General features: G+C 36.6%; 1 protein-coding gene across 1 annotated transcript; it reads left to right on the top strand.

Annotated features, from left to right (window-relative positions):
- Nucleotides 1–10,962: 10,962 nt before the first annotated feature.
- On the top strand, nucleotides 10,963–11,907 carry LOC135270216 (olfactory receptor 51F2-like). Its single transcript, XM_064365574.1, has one exon. The coding sequence runs from the start codon at nucleotides 10,963–10,965 to the stop codon at nucleotides 11,905–11,907; it is 945 nt and encodes a 314-aa protein (XP_064221644.1).
- Nucleotides 11,908–19,682: the final 7,775 nt, after the last annotated feature.

Here is a 19,682-nt window from a genome sequence, read left to right as displayed (position 1 = left end):
ACTTCTTTTGCCTCATACAGTCCTTTTATATCTGTTCCATTATGCAATGACTTATTGTGGCTATGTGCTTTATGGGCTGATGTAACTTTTTGTTCATGTGTTATTTTACTCAAAAGCTTTTTTATTTAACAGCTTTATTGCTATATAATTCACATACTATAAAATTCACCCATTTATAGGGTATGATTCAATTGTTTTTAGTAAAGTCACAGAACTGTGCAGAAACCATCATCACAATTTAATTTGAGAACATTTTCATTACCCTTAAAAGGAACCCCATCACCTCTAGCAGTTACTCTGAAGGAGATTTAAAAAAATGAAATATTGTAGCAAATTGCTAAATGGCATCTCCCTTTATGAGTGAGAGTCAAACGCCTCCTTAACTCCTCAGTATCTATCATTATTCACAGCAGTATGGTTTCATTAGCCTACCTGTGGCTCTTTGCAGCAGCAATCTTTCTCTTAAAGTTAAAAAATTCATTTACTAATCCATACATATATCCAGTAAATATTTCATAAGAATGTCCTATTTCTAAACATTATGCTCAGTGATAGATTTTTTTTTAAAAAGAATACACTGTAATTCTTACTGTTTAGGATTTCAGTGTAGACTAGATTTCATGTTAACTAATGATAAGGTTATCCTAGATGTATGAACCAAATGCTTGGTGAATACAGTAGGTAAAAATCTTAGTCCACAACTTAGTTGTACATAAAATACAGTTTCATTTACTTTTTTATAATTGACCTATTTTATATTTTGAGGTCCTAACCCAACAGGTTGAAGAGAATTAGTCACAATATTTTGGGTTTCTCCCTACTTACAGTCAAATTTTAAAAATCTTGTATTATACCAAGAAAAATTGTGGGTAGATAGGTGATTGATTTGGCCAATGATATCACCTGCTGTCAGGTTACTAACGCTCTCATTAGTCTTTAATGAATAGTATGCATAGATTGCTATAAGTTGTCCATCTTGTCTCCTTATGGCCTCTTTAGATCCTTAGATATGCTCACCAATTTTGGACCGCTCTTGGTTGGGCATATGGGTCTTTGATTCATTCTCGGTTTCTGTCTCTTACACCCTGCATTTAATCCATCGATAAATCTTGTCAATCTCTTTGAAAACTATAACTAGAAATTGATCAATCTTTATAATCTCCAGAAATGTCACCTTTAAAGTCACAATTATCTCTCACTTGGGTAATGTCAGAAGTTTCCTAACCATTCTCACTGCTTCTGATATTATCTCCTTTCCACTACCATGTCTGTTTCACTACTGAAAATGTCATGGCCTGAGATATTTTCTTCTTCATAATTTAATAAAAACAATAAATAACAAGAACCATAATATTTTATTATGCAGTCTACATGCATGATACTATGCTAACTGTTTGTCGTAGGCAGGATAATGACTCCCAAAGATATCTATGTCTTAATGCCTGGAACCTGTGAATATGTGATCTTACATGGCAAAGGGACTTTGCAGGTGTGATTAAACTTAAATAACTTGAGATGGTAAGATTAGATGGATTAGCTGGGTGGGTCCAATGTGTTCACATGAATCTTTAAACGTGGAGAACCAGAGAGATGGCAGCATGAGAAGGATTTGATCCACTGTTGCTGGCTTTGAAGATGGCAAAAGGAGGCCACAAGCCAAGGAATGTGGGACTCCTCCAGAAGGAGAAAAGAAGAGAATTGATTTTTTCATAGCTCCTCTACAAAGAAATACAGCCTGGTGATGCCTTGATTTTAGCTCAGTGAGATCCATGTCAACTTTTGACCTACACAAATCTACTATAACATATTCAGTAGAAGAATACTTTATTAGTTTATGTCTTAAACTATGTTTAAACCAAAAATTAGAGTTTAAGTAACATACTTAGGTTTCTCAGCTATAAGTGGCACAACCAGTATTCAAAGCCTGGGCTACCTGACACTCTTTAAGTTTTCAAAATTCATTTTCTAGAGTCTTCACATGACCATTCATCTACCACTAGTTTCAATTCGAGTTATTTACACCCAAAAGCCTGCAGGCATGCTGATGTGACAAACTGAATGTTAACAGGCTGTCACTTGTGCATGCATAAGTATACCTTGCACAGAAAGATTTTTTATTATTGTGTTTCCTCACAGTAAACTTCTTGAGACCTTTGAAAACACTTTCTCTACCAAGTTGGGCAAATTCTGGGGCTGACTCCTTTCCCATTAGTCTCAGAAACTATTTGGGAATGGTCTCACATTTGCTTTCTTATGGTTGAAAGAATGTTACTCTTATCAGAGCAATAGAGTTACTATAGTGGTACCATGTAAATTCTGTGCCAGAGCTTAGTATATGAAAATGAAACTAGTGTGCATACCGGTCAAAGCACCGATACGCACACTGGTACACATACTTCAAAATATGGCCCTTCTTACTGCCCTATTCTCAAGCCAGCCTAGCAGAACAATAGCTTGTAATTTAATTAAAGTTTCTGAAAATCTGAGTTGAATGTTCCTCCATGAAATCACATAGCAACACACTTTATTAGTACATTAATATTAACACCATTTAATCCAGGAAACATATCATAGTCTCTGATGCCATTTGACTTCACATTAATGTTTCTGGAACATGGTAATCTAAACAGGAAGCACTAAATTGGACACAGGAAAACTCTGCACTAGGAACTTGCAATAAGTCTTATTTATTGGCTGTCAACATTCTACTATAGTAAACAGTAAAATATTCTTGCCTATCGGATCGGTGAATGTTTTTTAAAACGTATAATACACAGTGTTACGTTGCTGTGTTACAGTGGACTAGGCATTGTTTTACAATGTTTGCGTGAACTTTCTGGAAGCAGATTTCCCAGCATATTATTGTCTTAAAATGTCCATAATATTCCATTTCTAAAAATTTATTGAAAGGAACATATCAGAGATGCAGGGCATATTTTTATGTACAGGAAAATTTATTGCCCCATTATTTACAGTGTTCAAAAATATAGATAAAAATTCTCAATGATACAGAATATATAAAGCATTTATATCCAGTCCTAGGATATTACACAACCTTTAAAATTTGTACATGTGACAGCTCACGGGATGATCACGCTTGATCAGGAAATAGAAAAGCAAGTTTCAGGGCTAAGATTAGTACAAGGAGCAAACAGTTTAGGATATAAAAGAAACAGAATTTGATACAGGAGCAATAGGCCAGAGGCAAACCAGGTAATCCAGGGTTAATGTGTTGAAATTGTAGAAATAAACTTAAAAGACAGCAAACAATGATAAAGCAGCAAAAACAGGTTGCTGCTTGTTACTGTTTGAATAATTCTCCCATGTTAGAAATTTAATTCCCAAATTCATATCTTAATTAGCTATGAGGCCTTTGGGAGATAAGATTAGATAAGGTCATCATGACGGGACTGGTGGCTTTATAAGAAGAAAAAGAGATCTGAGTGACACACATCCCTTGCCCTTTTGCCATGTGATGTCCTCCACCATGTTATGGCAGCACAAAAGCTCTCTCCAGATGCTGGCACCATGCTTTTGAATTTCCTAGCCTCCAGAACTGTGAGCTAAATACACTTCTTTCGTTTATAAATTACCTACTATTTATTTGGTATTCTTTTATAGCAAGAGAAAATAGATTAAGACACTATGTCAAAAATTATTGTGTTTATACTACTGTTTACAAAAATTATTAAAACTCCATATCACCAACTAGTCCTCCATGGTCTGATAAAAGCCTCACTCACCTCTTTTCCTGGATACAGCCATGTTGGATTTAGCAGTTTTCCTACCCTGTAGATATGGCCAACACTGACCATTCAGTTTTGGTGTATATAGAAATGTCACTCATCCTTACCTCTCCCTGTGAACTTCTGGCTATTCCTAGTATTGCTATTTATTCCATTCCTCTCTGCTCCCACTATATCTTGTTGTATATGCTTTCAATAAAGTTCTTAATTCATTTATTAAGAAAAATATTGTATATATACTCTACATATATCTGGTATCGAACAAGATCCTGAGGGTATGAAAGTGAAGATAATAGATATCACCCCAAATATTACAATTTGAAGTCTAGTAGGGGATACATATAAGTAAATGGGAAATTAAAATACTGTGTTATAATTACTCTAAAAGTGGTATTCACAGAGATCTTTGCTATTGCAGGGCCAATAATGTTAGCATCAGCTGAAAACTTGTTGGAAATGAAAAGAAAATCAGATCTTCTGAATTGGAACCTGCGCTTCTGTAAGATACCTAGGGCATTAATGTGCCATTCATATTTGTGAAACACTGGTATAGATCACGTAGGTGTAGAGACAATTTAGCCTGTATGATCAAGGGAGGCTAACCAGATATAATAATATGATACCTGAGTGAGTGAAAAGGGTTTTGTCCGGGAAGCTAGTAATGAGGGTAGGAGAGTAGAGCAGGGTGAGGAGATGACAGAAGGTTAAGGAAATGTTCCAGGCACAGTGAACAGCTGTGATGTGTCATTGGCTTGGCGGACTGAGGACCAAATTAGGGCACTGCAAAGTAGGGAAACTAAAAAGAAAAATGAAAAAAGAATAAAAAATCCCACGAAATTAAGCTTCCATTAATTTATCTACAATCTGCAAATCATAAAATCTAGGATACAAAGCTATTTTAATTTTAATATAATTAAAAAATAAAACTGTTTTGAATTATATTTGAAACACAGTTTAGGAACCAGTAAACATCATAATACTGCCTCAGAGAAGAGAATGAGAGAAGGCTCAGACCTGAGCCAAACCATGTTGTGTTTAGGAAACTGAAAATGAGTTCTATATGACTGAAGGAGAGAGAGTGGAAGTAAATGTCTCTCCATCTGAAGGGTTCGTAAGGCCAGATTTCTGAGAACCTGGGAAGCTAAAGAAAAAGCAGGGTAATGTCCTGATCAGATTTGTCTTATAGTGGTTGTCTATCTATCATCTCTCAGATCTATGAGCTCCTTGAGAGTAGATACTACATCTTTTCATCTCAACATTGAAACATAGTATCCGACATACACTAGGCACTAAATGATAATTTAATAAAATCGCTATATTAATGAAAACAATAGTAATCATGACAACACAAGTAAATAATTGAGTCATTTGTGTAAGTGCAAATTATATTGTGCTAAGACCTTTTTATGGATCAATACTGGGTTATCTTATTTTATAAACTAGACTTATAGAGCAGTATAACTATTTTCTCCACATTAAAAGCAATAAACAGAAGTGATGTACTTATACGGTTAGCCTAAAGTCACACAATTGGTGACAGAACTGAGCTTTGGACCAAGGTTGTCTGGTTCCAAATGCTTTCATTTTAACCAATGCTATGTTGACTCTTAATGAACAGGAAGATATAGGGAAAGTGTTTAACAGATTTATGTCCTGGGACAGGGGAATTAGAATAGACAACCAGTCAAAATGAGCATTGATCATTATGCTCTTCTTGTATCCACTAATTATTAGGCTTTGGCTGGTGAATGGTTTACATGTCTGGAGTCTGCACTAAAAAAACCCTTAAGTTCTTCTCTGTTCCATTTTCTGCATGTATGTAGAAGATCAGCCTGCAAATGTGTCTGTGAGCATGAACCAGTGCTCCTCAGACTGGAGTTCTTAGCATGGACAGCACAATTTTCACATTTATTTCCCTGTAACAGCCTGGACATCTGTTTTTGCTTCTGCATCTTGAAAGCTTTTATTTAAATTGTGCATTTTTCCCGTAGAGTCTCATATATTATGTGGCACATTGATCCAGAACTGCTAAGATTTCCCCCAAATCCATTGAAGTATTTCTGCGGTAAGATTATGTTTCTATTTATTAGTCTGGAAGATACCTAAAAACAGAGCATATTTTCTCAGGTTCTTTATGAACTTCTGGGAAAAAAATGCAGCTTTCCAGATTTTCCTAGGGATCTATAATCTTGTGACACAAGAAGAAGAAGAAAAATTAAACAGGATTATTAAGATTTCTGCTTTGTAGCAACTCTAACGGGAGTAGTTACCTCGTCCTCTTCTTCCATACAGCAGCCCTTTGCAAGGTAATTTCCTCTTGATACAGCCTCTTATGCCAAGAAACATGTTTAAATAGTTGTCTTTGAAACTTACCAACCTTCCAAGCTCACCATTAATTGTGAAACGCTGTATTAATGAATAGGCTGAAAGCCATTTATGAGTGTCTACAGCTTAAACAGAAGCTGTCTGTCAAACATGGTTAATTCTCCACCACAGTGGTAAACATACTGGTAGCAGTTTTAGGGCAGTTAGAGCAGCCTAGTATCTCTGTATGCTAGCAAAAGACACACAAGGGACTCGTAAAGTTTTGTGGTCTTCCTTTAGTCACTTCCTCTTAAGTTGCCATTTTCTGTGACTATGCACAGGTTAGCAACAACTCCCAGGAAATTCAGAATACTCAGGGGAGGGCTTGGGCTCTGAATCAGAAAACCACTGTACTACCTTCAGTGAATGTAGTAACTCAGCAACCCCTTTCCTATTTGGGTTCCATGTCTTATGATTGCCGTGAAACTAGCAAATGACAGCTGAGCAAACTCAGCTGTTAGTGATCCTTTAACAACGGCACTTCTTCTTTACTCTGGCTCCAGGCAAAAGTTGTCCCACAGCTGTTTAGGGCTCAAATTACTCTTGAATGAGAACTGAAATTGCAGTTCATCTATAGAATTATCTTTTGGGGCAGAAAGAGTGAAGATAGACTAAAAATATGTTGCCCTTTATAATTTGTTATTTGGAGCACAAAGGATTAGCAGGACACAGCTGTACAGAGTTCTTCCCTTGGAGTTTGTTTTTCTGCTGGGTAAATGACTCTCATCAGGTGACTTCTAGGCTCCATACAAAGCCTCTTTTTCTCAAATCTGGTAGTTCTCCTATCCCCGAATTTTCTTCGTATGGTTTTCCCTGGCAAAAGAGGACCTGTTTGTCAGGGGGGCAGGGCTGAAGGGGACTGATTCCGCAACTATAGTACAGAACCTTTCTGCATGAAAGTTGGTGAGGTTGAGATAACTCTTTCTCTCTCACTTGCTTTGCGTTAGTAGATTCTCTGTTGTGTGGGATGATCCTTCAAATAGCAGGGGGCAGGATCAGATAACCTCACCTTCCAGACCCAAGAATTATTCTGCATACAAGGTCAGTGTTGTAGTGCATTGAAGACTTTTATAAATAAATCAGGTACTGTATAACCTTCAGATAGTATATGAAACCAACAGAGAAGTGTTCAGAGTAAATTAGTGGGCATGAACTCTGTAGTATATTTTTATACATGATGTCCACTCAAAAATATTGTTGTAGTGTTAAAAATAGTTATTCCAAATATAGACTATAGTCATTAGCATGTGTTTGTTTCATTCCACAGTTAAAAAGAAATTAAATAAAGGGTTTGCAAGAGAATGGCATTTGGAGTAAGAAAAGAACTCAATTCCTGAATCTGCTATTGGCTTGTTGGGTGAATTTGAGAGTCATATGGTTCCTATGAGCCTCGATTATCTAATCTTAACCTGCTTTCTCATCCATAAAGGGAAGTTATTAATACCCAGTAATGGTGTTGTGATATTAATGAATGTGAAGCATTGTTGTGAGGGCTATTTAGATGTTCTTGGTAGTCCGGTAACGGATGTTTAAGTTATAGCCCTTGTCATGGAAGAATTCTCAGTGGGGGAGACAGAGACACTTAAAGGCCTCTGTTTAAGGAGAGTTTAATGTTTGCTCATTAGTTTTAGTGCAGGACAGCTCAGGGGTGGTTTAAGAATCACAGAATTTTTTTAAAAAGCTATTCTTGGCCCCACGTTTGCTAATAGAGTTCCCTGTGTTACAAGAATCCTATTATGTTTCCCTTTGATTATAGGAGTTGAAGAAAAATGCTATGAGCATTGTGCAGTGGAAAGAGAGCCTCAGAGATTCAGTGAAGTAAATTGTTTGGCACATAGGAGGCATTAAATACATTACCACTAATTTTACTAGAGAGAAATATACCTGAATACTTAATATGTTGGGTTTCTCTCTTATTTTTATTTTTGCTGTTTACAATATAGCTACTTTATTTATTTTTATCGTGATAAAATCACACCTGTAATCCCAGCACTGTGGAGGCCAAGGCAGGTGTATCCCTTGAGTCCAATAGTACAAGACCAACCTGGGCAACATGGTGAAACCCCATCTCTACAAAAAATACAAAAATTATCCAGGTGTGATGGTGTGTGCCTGTAGTTACTACTACTTTACAGGTTCTTTACTTGACAGGCTGAGGCAGGAGGATCACTGGAGCCTGGAAGTTTAAGGCTTCAGTGAGCTGTGATTGTGCCACTGTACTCCAGCCTGGGCAACAGAGCAAGATTCTGTCTCAAAAAAAAAAAAAAAAAAAAAGAAAAAGAAAGAAAGAAGAAGGAAGGAAAGAAAGAAAGAAAGACAGACTTATGAGATTTACTCACTTAAACTTTCAATTGTACAATACTGTATTGTTAACTATAAGTACAGTGTTGTACATTAGATCTCTGTAACTTATTCATCTTCAGCTGAAATTTCCTACCTGTTTAACAGCATCTTCTCCATTTTCCCCTCTCCCTAGCCTGTTGGAATCACCATTCTACTTTCTGTTTCTATGAGTTTGGTTAAGAGATACCTCACATATAAGTGGAATCATGAAGCATTTCACTTCAGGTTCATCCATGCCATAGCATGTGTCAGAATTTTATTGCTTTTAAGGCTGAGAAGTATTCTATTATATGTATACATTGTATTTTCTTTATCTATTCACTTGTTGATAGACATTTAGGTTGTTTCCATATGTTGCCTATAGTGAATAATTCTGCAATGAACATGCAAGTGCAGATATCTCTTTGACTTACCAATTTCATTTCCTTTGGATATATACTCAGAAATGGATGTGCTGTTTTTCACAGTGGTTGCATGATTTTACATTTTCACCAACTGTGTACAATGGGTCCAATTTCTTCTCGTTCTTGTCGACACTTGCTATATTTTTTATAGTAAGTATTTTCATAGCTATGAGGTCATATCTCAATGTGATTTTGATGATTTCGATTTGCATTTACATGATGATTAGTAATGCTGAGCCTCTTTTTATACTTGTTGGCCATTTGTATGTTTTCTTTGGAGAAATGTCTGTTCAAGTCCTTTGTCCATTTTTAAATTGAATTGTGTTTTTGCTACTGAGTTGTAGGAGTTCCTCATATATTTTGAATATTAACCCCTAATCAGTTATTTGGTTTGCAAAACTGGGTTTAGTTACTATAAAAAATAGAACATTAAATTGAGAGGCTGCTTCCTGCTTTTTAAAATAAAGAGTGTATGATTTTAAGGTCATTACTTGCTCTCCACTTCAACTGGGAAAATAAATGTTTTTATCACTAGGTCCAAATTTGTCTCAAAGATAAATATCAGATTATTGAAAAAACTGTTTGTTTTCTTCCTATGTTAAAATATCTTCTTGTGGTTGCATGAATTTAACTTATAACTTGAGGGGCCACATATCAGAAATATAATATATGTGGAAATACTAAGTGTTGGGGTTTATCACTATTTTTAGAAGCAGTTCATTCATTTATTCAGATACTTTTAGATGCTACTGTGTCAGCCATTTTTTTTTCTGGCTCTGAGATCATAGGTCTGAGAAAAAATGATCCTTGTGTGTTCTTGGAAGTCATGTTTACGTTAGTGGCTGTGCCTCTTCAATTTCATTAGAGGATGCTTCTTCTGGTCTTTTCTTTAAATACTGCTGTTCCCCAGAACTTTGTCCTCAGACTTTATTTCCCTTAGATTTATTACTCCAAGATATTTTTCACTGATCCTGTGACTTCAACCATAGGCATTAGTTTCACAACTCTCAAGCCCTATGATCAGGGCAGGGATCACTTTTCCTAGGATGCAGAAGTAGGTACATGTCTTGATTCCTCTATGTAAAGTCACAGATGAAAAAGTGAGGCTTATCTTCCAACTGAGATCCAAGAGTTAACTCCAAAATCCATAGATTTTGTTTTGTCTTGCATTGCCTCTCAATTCAAATTTTCCAGCCACTATCATTTTTTTTTTTTTTAGTGAGTACTCAAAGAGACTTCCTGTATTGAACATTTTTCCTTCTTCTCAAATACCTAGAGAAATGCCCTCTTGAACACATTTCCTGTAACCAATTATTCTTACTGATGTCTAAGCTCCTGTCTCTTCATTCAGGGGTTGCAGTGAAGATAACCAAGTTAATTTAAACTCAAATATTTTTTTTCTCAGAATCATGTACAGACCTTCTTAAAGTAGCAAGTCTAATTCTAATGCACTTACTACCACTGTAGGTATTTAAATATTGGTTGAGTAAATACATGTATGAATGAGTGAAAGGGGGACACAGATATATTAAAAACCAAGCATTCTTTCTATAGATAAACAACAGTGTCAGAACCAATATACAGAAACTTCTTCTTCAATCCTACAGATTTATGGATCTGGGTAAGTATACACTTAGATCTCCAGAGAAAACGTTTTTTTACCCCAGCCAATCTATTCTCAATGCCCTTTTGCAGAAATGAAAAATCAAGAAACTTGCTCGGGTAACTACTTCAGTTATTATCCATGACTTTCCAATGAGTTTCTTTGTTCTTATTAAGGTTATTTAAGCCCTCTTTTGTCAAGAAGAATTTCCTTTTAACATAATCAACTTTTGAACATAATCAACGTTTTATATATATATATGTATAATGGTATCTTGCTAAAAACCAGGTTTCTTTACACAGTTTGGTCTCTCTCTCCTATCCTCATTCACTCAAGAACACATATAAGAAAACGGTAAGTGGCTATACATTTTATTGAAGACCAGGACATGGTTCTCTTGTGATCATACATTGTATGGTGTATAGAAGAGTGAAAATACTTTCTTCTCCATTATTACAGGACATGGTTCTTTCCCTCAAAGACATCTGCTTCTTTACTCATCATGTTATTCTTCAACCAGAGCATTTTCCACCCTGCAATCTTCTTCCTCACTGGCATACCTGGCCTTGAAACTCCCCAGACCTGGATCTCCATCCCATTCTGTTGTCTCTATGTCATTGCTATCTCTGGAAATGGCATGATCCTGTTTGTCATCATCACTGAGTCGAGCCTCCATGAACCCATGTACTATTTTCTCTCCATGCTATCATTCATGGACCTAGGTCTGTGTCTTTCTACATTGATCACCGTGCTGGGTATTTTCTGGTTCAATGCACGAGAAATCAGTTTTGATGCCTGCATTGGCCAAATGTTCTTTATCCATGGCTTCACATTCATGGAGTCCTCAGTACTTTTGGCAATGGCCTTTGACCGCTTCATTGCCATCTGTAACCCACTGAGATATGCCACAATCTTAACCAATTCATGCATTATTAAAGTGGGCTTTGCAATTGTTCTTAGGGGGACAACAGCTCTAGTGCCTCTGCTTCTGCTCCTTAAGCGTCTCTCCTTCTGCGGTAGTCATGTGCTCCACCATTCCTACTGCTTCCACCCTGATGTGATGAAGCTCTCATGCACAGACACACGGACCAACAGTGCATTTGGCCTGGCCATTGTTATCTCTACTGCTGGCTTGGACTCTGTCTTGATCCTCCTCTCCTATGTTCTGATTATCCACTCTGCGCTCTGCATTGCCTCCCCAGAGGAGCAGAAAAAGGCTTTTGGTACCTGTGTCTCTCACATCAGTACAGTTGCCATCTTCTATATTCCCATGATTAGTTTGTCACTAGTGCACAGATTTGGAAGGCATGCCCCTCCCCTTGTGCACACGCTCATTGCCAATGTTTATCTGCTTCTCCCTCCTGTAATGAATCCAATAATCTACAGTGTAAAGACCAAGCAAATTCGCAAGGCTGTGCTCAAAGTATTTCTTTCTAAGATAATTTAGGAAATTTTGAGTGTACCCCTTCTTTACCAAGTCTTTCCTGACCCATGTTTGATCATTCAATACTGTGAGTTACTGCTATTTGTTGATAAAGCCAGTTTCAACATGCTTTGTCTCTATTCTGATGATCCACTAACTTACTATTTACACAGTTCTAGATGGTGGACTATTTGAGGGCAGAGATTATGTCAGTACCTCTGATCCTATCATGAATACTGAACTTAGCACAGTGCAGGACCACCATTAAAATATGTCTGAAAGCATGCACAAATAAAGTCATACTTGGCATTTAGGTAATCTTACCACCTCTAGAGTATGTAGCTATCCAAGGTAGGGCTCATATAACATAGATCAGTAGGCAAAGTCTAGGTTTCAGTAATTCTTACAGTTTATTTGTAATGATTCACTATTCTACCTGATAGATTGTAAATGGCTGAAGAATATGAATAAGCACAATAAGCAAGAAGAAGTATGAATAAAAGGAGTAGTTTCCTAATTCTTAAAAGAGTACTTGAGGTCATTTTGGTAAATGCATTAATATTTTAATAGCAGAAGACCCAGGGATCCATTGTCTAAATATATGTCTAAAGAAGAAAAATGGGCAAGAATGTAAAGATACATTGTGATGTCCAACACAGCATTTGTTATACATTGCAATGAAAATGTGGAAACTGCTTAAACAATTACTTTAGTGTACTGACTAAATAAAATATAAAATATGACATAAGTTAAATACTGATACAAATATAAATTATGTTTTGTTAAAAAAGGTAGGTTAGTATACAAAGTACTTACTACTGTGTATATATTTCATGTGAATATGTGTATATGCACATTACAAAAGTATAAATAAACATATCCCAAACATTAAAATGCCATATATTTGATACCTGGATATTGTTTTGTTGACATATTCTTTACACTTTCCTGTATTTTATAAATGTTCAATAAAAAGCATTTCTTTTTCTTTTCAGATAATGAAGTAATTTCCACTTAACACCTTCCCACGAAACAAAATTTTAGATCTTCATCTTCCATGAGTTCTTCATTCTAATGGGTCTTCACGGATACCTTGTTGTAATTACTGAGTTTTATGTCTGTTTCCACAAGGGGTTCCTTCCAAGGAGCTCTGGAGGGAAAAGACTCTGTTCTATTCTCTGTATTACCAGTATGAAGTCCTAGATCTGGCCTCATACAATCCACTGAATACACTCAGAGTTTACATCTATTTCCTACTTGCATCTATCACTTTTCTCAATGTGGTCCAGCATCTGTGCATCCAAACCACTAGACATTCATTTTTCAAGTGCAGATTCCTCAACTTTACCTCAGAACTACTTAAACAGAAGCCCTTGAGATGGAACACACAAATTTACATTTTAACAAGACATTTACAGATTATCATGTCAGACAGAGTAACACTTTTCTGGGGTCTATCCACTTTGAGGAATTATGCATATTTCTGAAAAATGCCAGGAATATATTGCCTCTAGGTCTTTGATTATTTTGCTCTCTCTGACTGAAATACCCACCTCCCTCTTTTCCTGATTGTGCCATTTACTATTCTTTCAGGTGCTGATATTAAATCTTTGTCTTATGGGTAGTCAGATTTCTCTTCCCCTACTGAACTGTAACTTTTTGAAAATGTGCATTGGACTTTGGGGATTGATGTATCTTGCACAGATACAAGCACAGTGCTTTATTGATAATAGCTACTTAATGCATGTTTATTGAATTAATATTATTTTTATATAACTTTACATATATTCTTACATATTTTAATCAACTTCATTTTGGCAAACACTGTGGGAGGGAGGACTAGGGATAAAACGGTGAACAGGGAAAGCACAGTCTTCATTCATAAGGTGTTTAAATCTGACTAAACATATCTAAATTAAAGCAATATTTTAATCACTTGTTACTTACAAACTGTGTACATTATGCCACATACTAACAGTAGTCATAGGAGGTGGGCTCTCTTTCTCCCAGGAGGAGCCTGAACCAATGGAAAAACAACTAGCCCAGGAAATATGTGACTTGATAAGAAAAGTATAGCTCCTAGAAATTTACTGTTTAATAGAGAAAATATAATATGCATTCATTTCTAAGAAATAAAAGCATAAACATAAATTATTTAAATTTCATATAGACTGTCAGGAAAAATTTTGAAAAATAATTTTGAAGATGGGGAACAACATTATAGGGTATATCTTAAAAATAAATGTACTAAGAATGTTATTGTGAAAGCAACAATTTTGATTCATGCTTCAATAATGTAATTTATGAAGTGTTAATTACATATAATCTTACATAGTATAGTTACACGTACCTTAATAAAATCCACTTTGAAGTATATTTATTTTCTCTCTTTATAAAGTAATACCTTATATTTGTTTTCTTTTTTCTAAGTATTTTTTCTTTTAATCTTACAGCTTATACTTTTCATTTATCCCTACTAGCTGTATTATACTCTGAATTCAAAAACATCCAATACTAAGGTCTATGCATTTTGCTTTTATTTATAGTCCATCTGAAACAATCATTGTTTAAAACATAGGCATAGGCAAGGACTTCATGACTAAAACACCAAAGGCAATGGGAACAAAAGGCAAAATAGACAAATGGGATCTAATTAAGCATAAGAGCTTCTGCACAGCAAAAGAAACTATCATTAGAGTGAACTGGCAACCAACAGAATGGGAAATAATTTTTGCAATCTACCCATCTGACAAAGGGCTAATACCCAGAAACTACAAAGAACTTAAACAAATTTACAAGAAAGAAACAAACAATCCCATCAAAAAGTGGGCAAAGGATATGAACAGACAGTTCTCAAAAGAAGACGTTTATGCAGCCAACAAATATGAGGAAAAAATGTTCATCATCACTGGTCATTAGAGAAACGCAAATCAAAACCACGTTGAGATACTATCTCACACCAGTCAGAATGGTGATCACTAAAAAAATCTGGAGACAGGTGCTGGAGAGGATGTGGAGGAATAGGAGTGCTTCTACACTGTTGGTGGGAGTGTAAATTAATTCAACCATTGTGGAAGACTGTGTGGCGTTTCCTCAAAGATCTAGAAATAGACATACCATTTGACCCAGCAATCCCATTACTGGGTATATACCCAGAGGATGCTAAATCATTCTATTATAAAGACACATGCACACGTATGTTCACTGTGGCACTGTTTACAATAGCAAAGACTTGGAACCAACCCAAATGCTCATTAATGGTAGACTGGATAAAGAAAATGTGGCACATATACACAATGGAATACTAGGCAGCCATGAAAAAGGATGAGTTCATGTCCTTTACAGGGACATGGATGAAGCTGGAAACCATCATTCTCAGCAAACTGACACAAGAACAGAAAACCAAACACCGCATGTTCTCACTCATAAGTGGGTGTTGAACAATGAGAACACATGGACACAGGGAGGGGAACATCACACACTGGGGCTTGCTGGGGGGTGGGAGAGATAGGGGAGGGATAGCAAGGGGTGGGGGAATTGTGGAGGGATAACATTAGATTAGAAATACCTAATGTGGATGATGGGGGGATGGGTGCAACAAGCCACCATGGCATGTGTATACCTATGTAACAATCATGTATGATCTGCACATGTACCCCAGACCTTAAAGTATAATAATAATTAAAAAACCTGTCAGAACCAATGCTGAAAATAGTAGTCTGGTTAATCTGAAGTAGAATTTGAAAGAGTAGGTGATGCGGTATTGAGGTTCTGTTTGAGAATGTTTTCTAAATTGACATTTCTGTAAAACGATATATCAGAGTTTAGAGGGAAAATGTGATATTTGTACCATTCAGGTTGATATTGACACCAAGCAGAGAACTGCAGTATATTAGGGATTCTCACATAAGGTGCCTGACTTCCTCAGCTGCTTCACGTGGAGCTGTAGAAATGTGTTTTTTTGGGGAATGGGAAAGATAAAGTTCCATGCTGAGTAATTTGTATTATGTTATTTAGATTCAAATGACTTAGGATGCCTGAAAAATCTTCATGCCTAACATGAATCCTGTCTCCCTATTTAGCTTCATCTCTTGCCACTCTCCCCCACACTGGCACCAGGGTTCCGAGTGAGCTGAGTCTGTTATTAGCCCTTTTGTTCTTCCCACGCTCTGTGCTCCATTGTCTCCTGACAGACCTGGTGCTGAGTTTCCTGCAGGATAAACACAAGCTCTTCTGTGTTGTCATCATAAATATCCCTTGTTGTAATCACTGAGTTTTATGTCTGTTTCCACAAGGAGCTCTGGAGGGAAAAGACTCTGTTCTATTCTCTGTATTACCAGTACGAAGTCCTAGAATATGAAAGGTACTTCAAATGTTCCATGAAAGAATAAATGAAGATTTTTTTGGGGGGATAGAGTGAAGCAGAAACAGAGGGGTTTCTAAAAATATAAAAAATTCACCTAAATAATATAGGAGGAAGATAAATTTATCATTTGGGTATGGGAATGGTGTGAAGATGAGGCGCAATCTTGTGGTTTCTTTTGGGAGGGTGTAGTTACTCACAAATTTACTTTTAAGAAAATTTTATCAACACATAAATTCAAAGACCTGTAAGAGCAGTTCATTCATGGAAACTATAAAAGTGCATCAAGTAGAAGGAGAAGGAGGCCATGAGGTAAAAAGGACCCTTGGGAAGCTTCATGCTCCAGGGGCTGGAGAAATCTCCACCAGGGGTTTATTAAGAGCTTTCAGGCAGTCTGAGATATGGCTTCTTATATATGCTACCTATTTCTGGGTAGAACACATCCCCAGCTCCTCAGGCCCCTTTCTGGAAAACAGTGCAGGAAAGAACACATCCTTATACTTTGTAAGTAAAACTGCTGCATTCAGGAAAAACATTAGACTTTACATGCTCTGGTTTCTTTTAAGAATGAGGGAAACTTATAAATAGCAGAAAGCTCTCATGGGTGCCTAAGGAAAATTGTGGAAATCTATTTTCTGAAATATGTATTTTCTAGGGACATTCTATTTTAACTGAGGGGGTATGATTGGTCTATGAGCCATTTGTCTTGCTGCTTAGAGCAGGCTGTTAATGTGTCCATGTAATTTTAAGTTTTCTGGTTAGTTGTGTCATATGTTATAACTGCCACTGAAGGTCCTAAGGTCAACTGCCACTACCACCATCACACACCACCACTGCCATTCTTATCTTCATCCTCATCTTCATTTACCACTATCAAGTGACTTCCACGTCCCAGGCACTGGTCAGCATATTATATACATTTTACAATGTTATCTCATGTAATGCTTACAAAGTAATGCTATTGATGAACTATCAGTTTCACGTTAGTGGAACCTGATGTAAAGTGCTTATTTGGAGAACCCCAGCTAGCTGGTGGCAGAGACAAAATTTGAACGTAGGTTTGTATGACCTCATAACCATATCACTGACTCTGTAATCAGAGAAGAGAGGTAAGTCAAGGTAGCCCAGCACAGAACTTGAAACATATTCTTATAGTGGGTCTGGAGTGTTATCCTGATATAATAAGAAGAGAATTACTGTCAACAAATAGGAGGGCATGTATAAGTTAATTAGTCAATACTAGGACAGTCTTCTATCAGTAAAACTCCAAATCTCTCTCTCTCTCTCTCTCTCTCTCTCTCTCTCTCTCTCACACACACACACACACACACACACACACACACACACACACAATTTCAGGCAACACAGTATGTTTTAAATAGACAAAATTGAAAGTGTTGAGGTCCTGAGATATGTTCAGAATCTTGATCAGTTAACAACTCTTGGATTGAATTTATGTTAACATGTATATATTGTATGTGCACGCTTCTCAAAATATATTTCAAGGTACCGGGAATATAATGATGAAAAAACAATGATCTACCTTCCAGTAACTTAATTTTGTTAGAGACGCATATTTTCAAATAACCCTTAATCATATAATGAAATAAGCACTATTTTAGATGCATAAATATAAAAGAATATAGCTCCGGAGGAAGAAGTAAGTTCCTCTGACTTGACTTAGACTAGCTGATTGCCACCAAATGCTTCCTGAAATAAATTCATGTTGCCTTTACACATGGTTCAATGGATCAAGTAGTGGATCTAAAAATTTTGGTCTTATTAAAACAAGAGAGAACTACATGAATTAAGCAAGCGTGTTATTATGAAAAAGCTTGCTGTATTTGGTGGTTTGGTGAAGTAAAGAAAAGCCCAGATAGATATATAAAAAGGTTTCTGAGGGTAGGGAGGAAGGTCACTGATGAAACTGGGAGATAAATATGGTCAATCAAGAGACATTTCGGAAGTTGAACCTATAAAGATTTGGCGATTGGATAGCCTTGACAGGTGGGTTTGGTAGAATTCTAAAAGGGCCCTAAAGATTTCTGCCCATCCTGGTGTACTTATCCTGAGCAATATCCATCCCTTGGGTGTGTGAGTGGGGCCTGTGAATGTGATGGGATATCACTCCCATGATTACGTTATATTATACGGCAAAAGGGTTTCACAGATGTAACTAAGGTCCCTGGTTACTTGACTTTGAGTTAATCAAAAGGAAGATGATCCTGCTAGGCCTTACCTAATCGTAGGAGTCTTTAAAAGACACAAGAAGCTCGAAGGAGGTTCTCCTGGTGGACTTGAAGACCTAAGATGTCATGTTGTGAGAACACATGGCTGGGACTGAGGGTAGCCTCCAGAAGCTAAGAGCCCCAGCAATAAGTTGGAGACCTCAACCGTATACCACAAACAACTAAATTCCCACAGCAATCTGAGTGAGGATCGTAAGGACCCTTCTCTCCAGTTAAGAACACGATACTGGTTGGAACTTTAGTTTCAACCTTGTGAGATCCTGAGTAGTGCACATAGTTTTGCTGTGCTCAGACATCTGACTTACAGAACTGTGAGGTAATATATGTTTCTTGTTTAAAGCCACTGAATTTTTAATAATTTCTTATGCTGCCACAGACAACTAATGCAACAAAGTATGTTTTGGTCAAAAACAGAAATCAGAGTTCAAATAAAGGTAAGAACCATGAGGGAGGAAAATAAGGAGAGACAAATCATTTTAGGAGTGGTTGATGTAGAAAAGGAGATACACACAGCAGGGATGCAGGTTAAGAAGAGCATTGTTCTTGTTGTTTTTAATTATATTTAGGTTGAATAAGAAATCACGTTTATATAGATTATATGAATAGCACAAATCTCTTACCCTTTCAAAGTGAAGAAGGTAATTCTATACTTGATCTCTCTTACCTCTTAACACTACCTTTCGGTACTTTGTATCTCACACTTTAGTGGCATTTGTAAAATATCTGAAACCCCATTGCCTTTGAATATGCTTAGAATTTCTTTTCATGATGATTTTCACTTAGCCTCTACTCCACAATTCTTTACTTAGAGAAGCCGTTTGACTCCATCCCCTCCAACTTTCTAATATGTGTGTGTGTGTGTATTTTAAATACAGTCTCATTATTTATTTGCACATTTGTTTTCTGAACTATCTTATTATTTCCTAATGATCCTCAGGGCAGCTGCAATACTTCACTTGGCTCTATATCTCAGTCTGGATTGCAGCTTGCACTCAGTAATGTTTGATGTTAAACTAATATCCAAGATAGATTGAAAGACTAGGTAATGGAGGTTGTCCAGAAAGGAGTAAGAGCTCTTTTTTATAACCTGGAAAGATGAAGAAAGGCTGAGAAAAAATAGTTGTAGAGGATGAAGAGATGAAATGAGAAAGAGATACTAACCAGTGGATAAGTGAATATTGCCTAAA

This window comes from Aotus nancymaae, unplaced genomic scaffold (genome assembly GCF_030222135.1).
Source record: "Aotus nancymaae isolate 86718 unplaced genomic scaffold, 86718_ANA_hifiasm-v0.15.2.pri h1tg000059l, whole genome shotgun sequence".
NCBI classification, from domain to species: Eukaryota; Metazoa; Chordata; class Mammalia; order Primates; family Aotidae; genus Aotus; species Aotus nancymaae.
This window is presented reverse-complemented; position numbering and strand designations above follow the sequence as displayed.

Excerpts from the sequence above, each read along its gene's own strand:
- LOC135270216 (XM_064365574.1), top strand. The coding sequence starts at position 10,963 with ATGTTATTCTTCAACCAGAGCATTTTCCACCCTGCAATCTTCTTCCTC.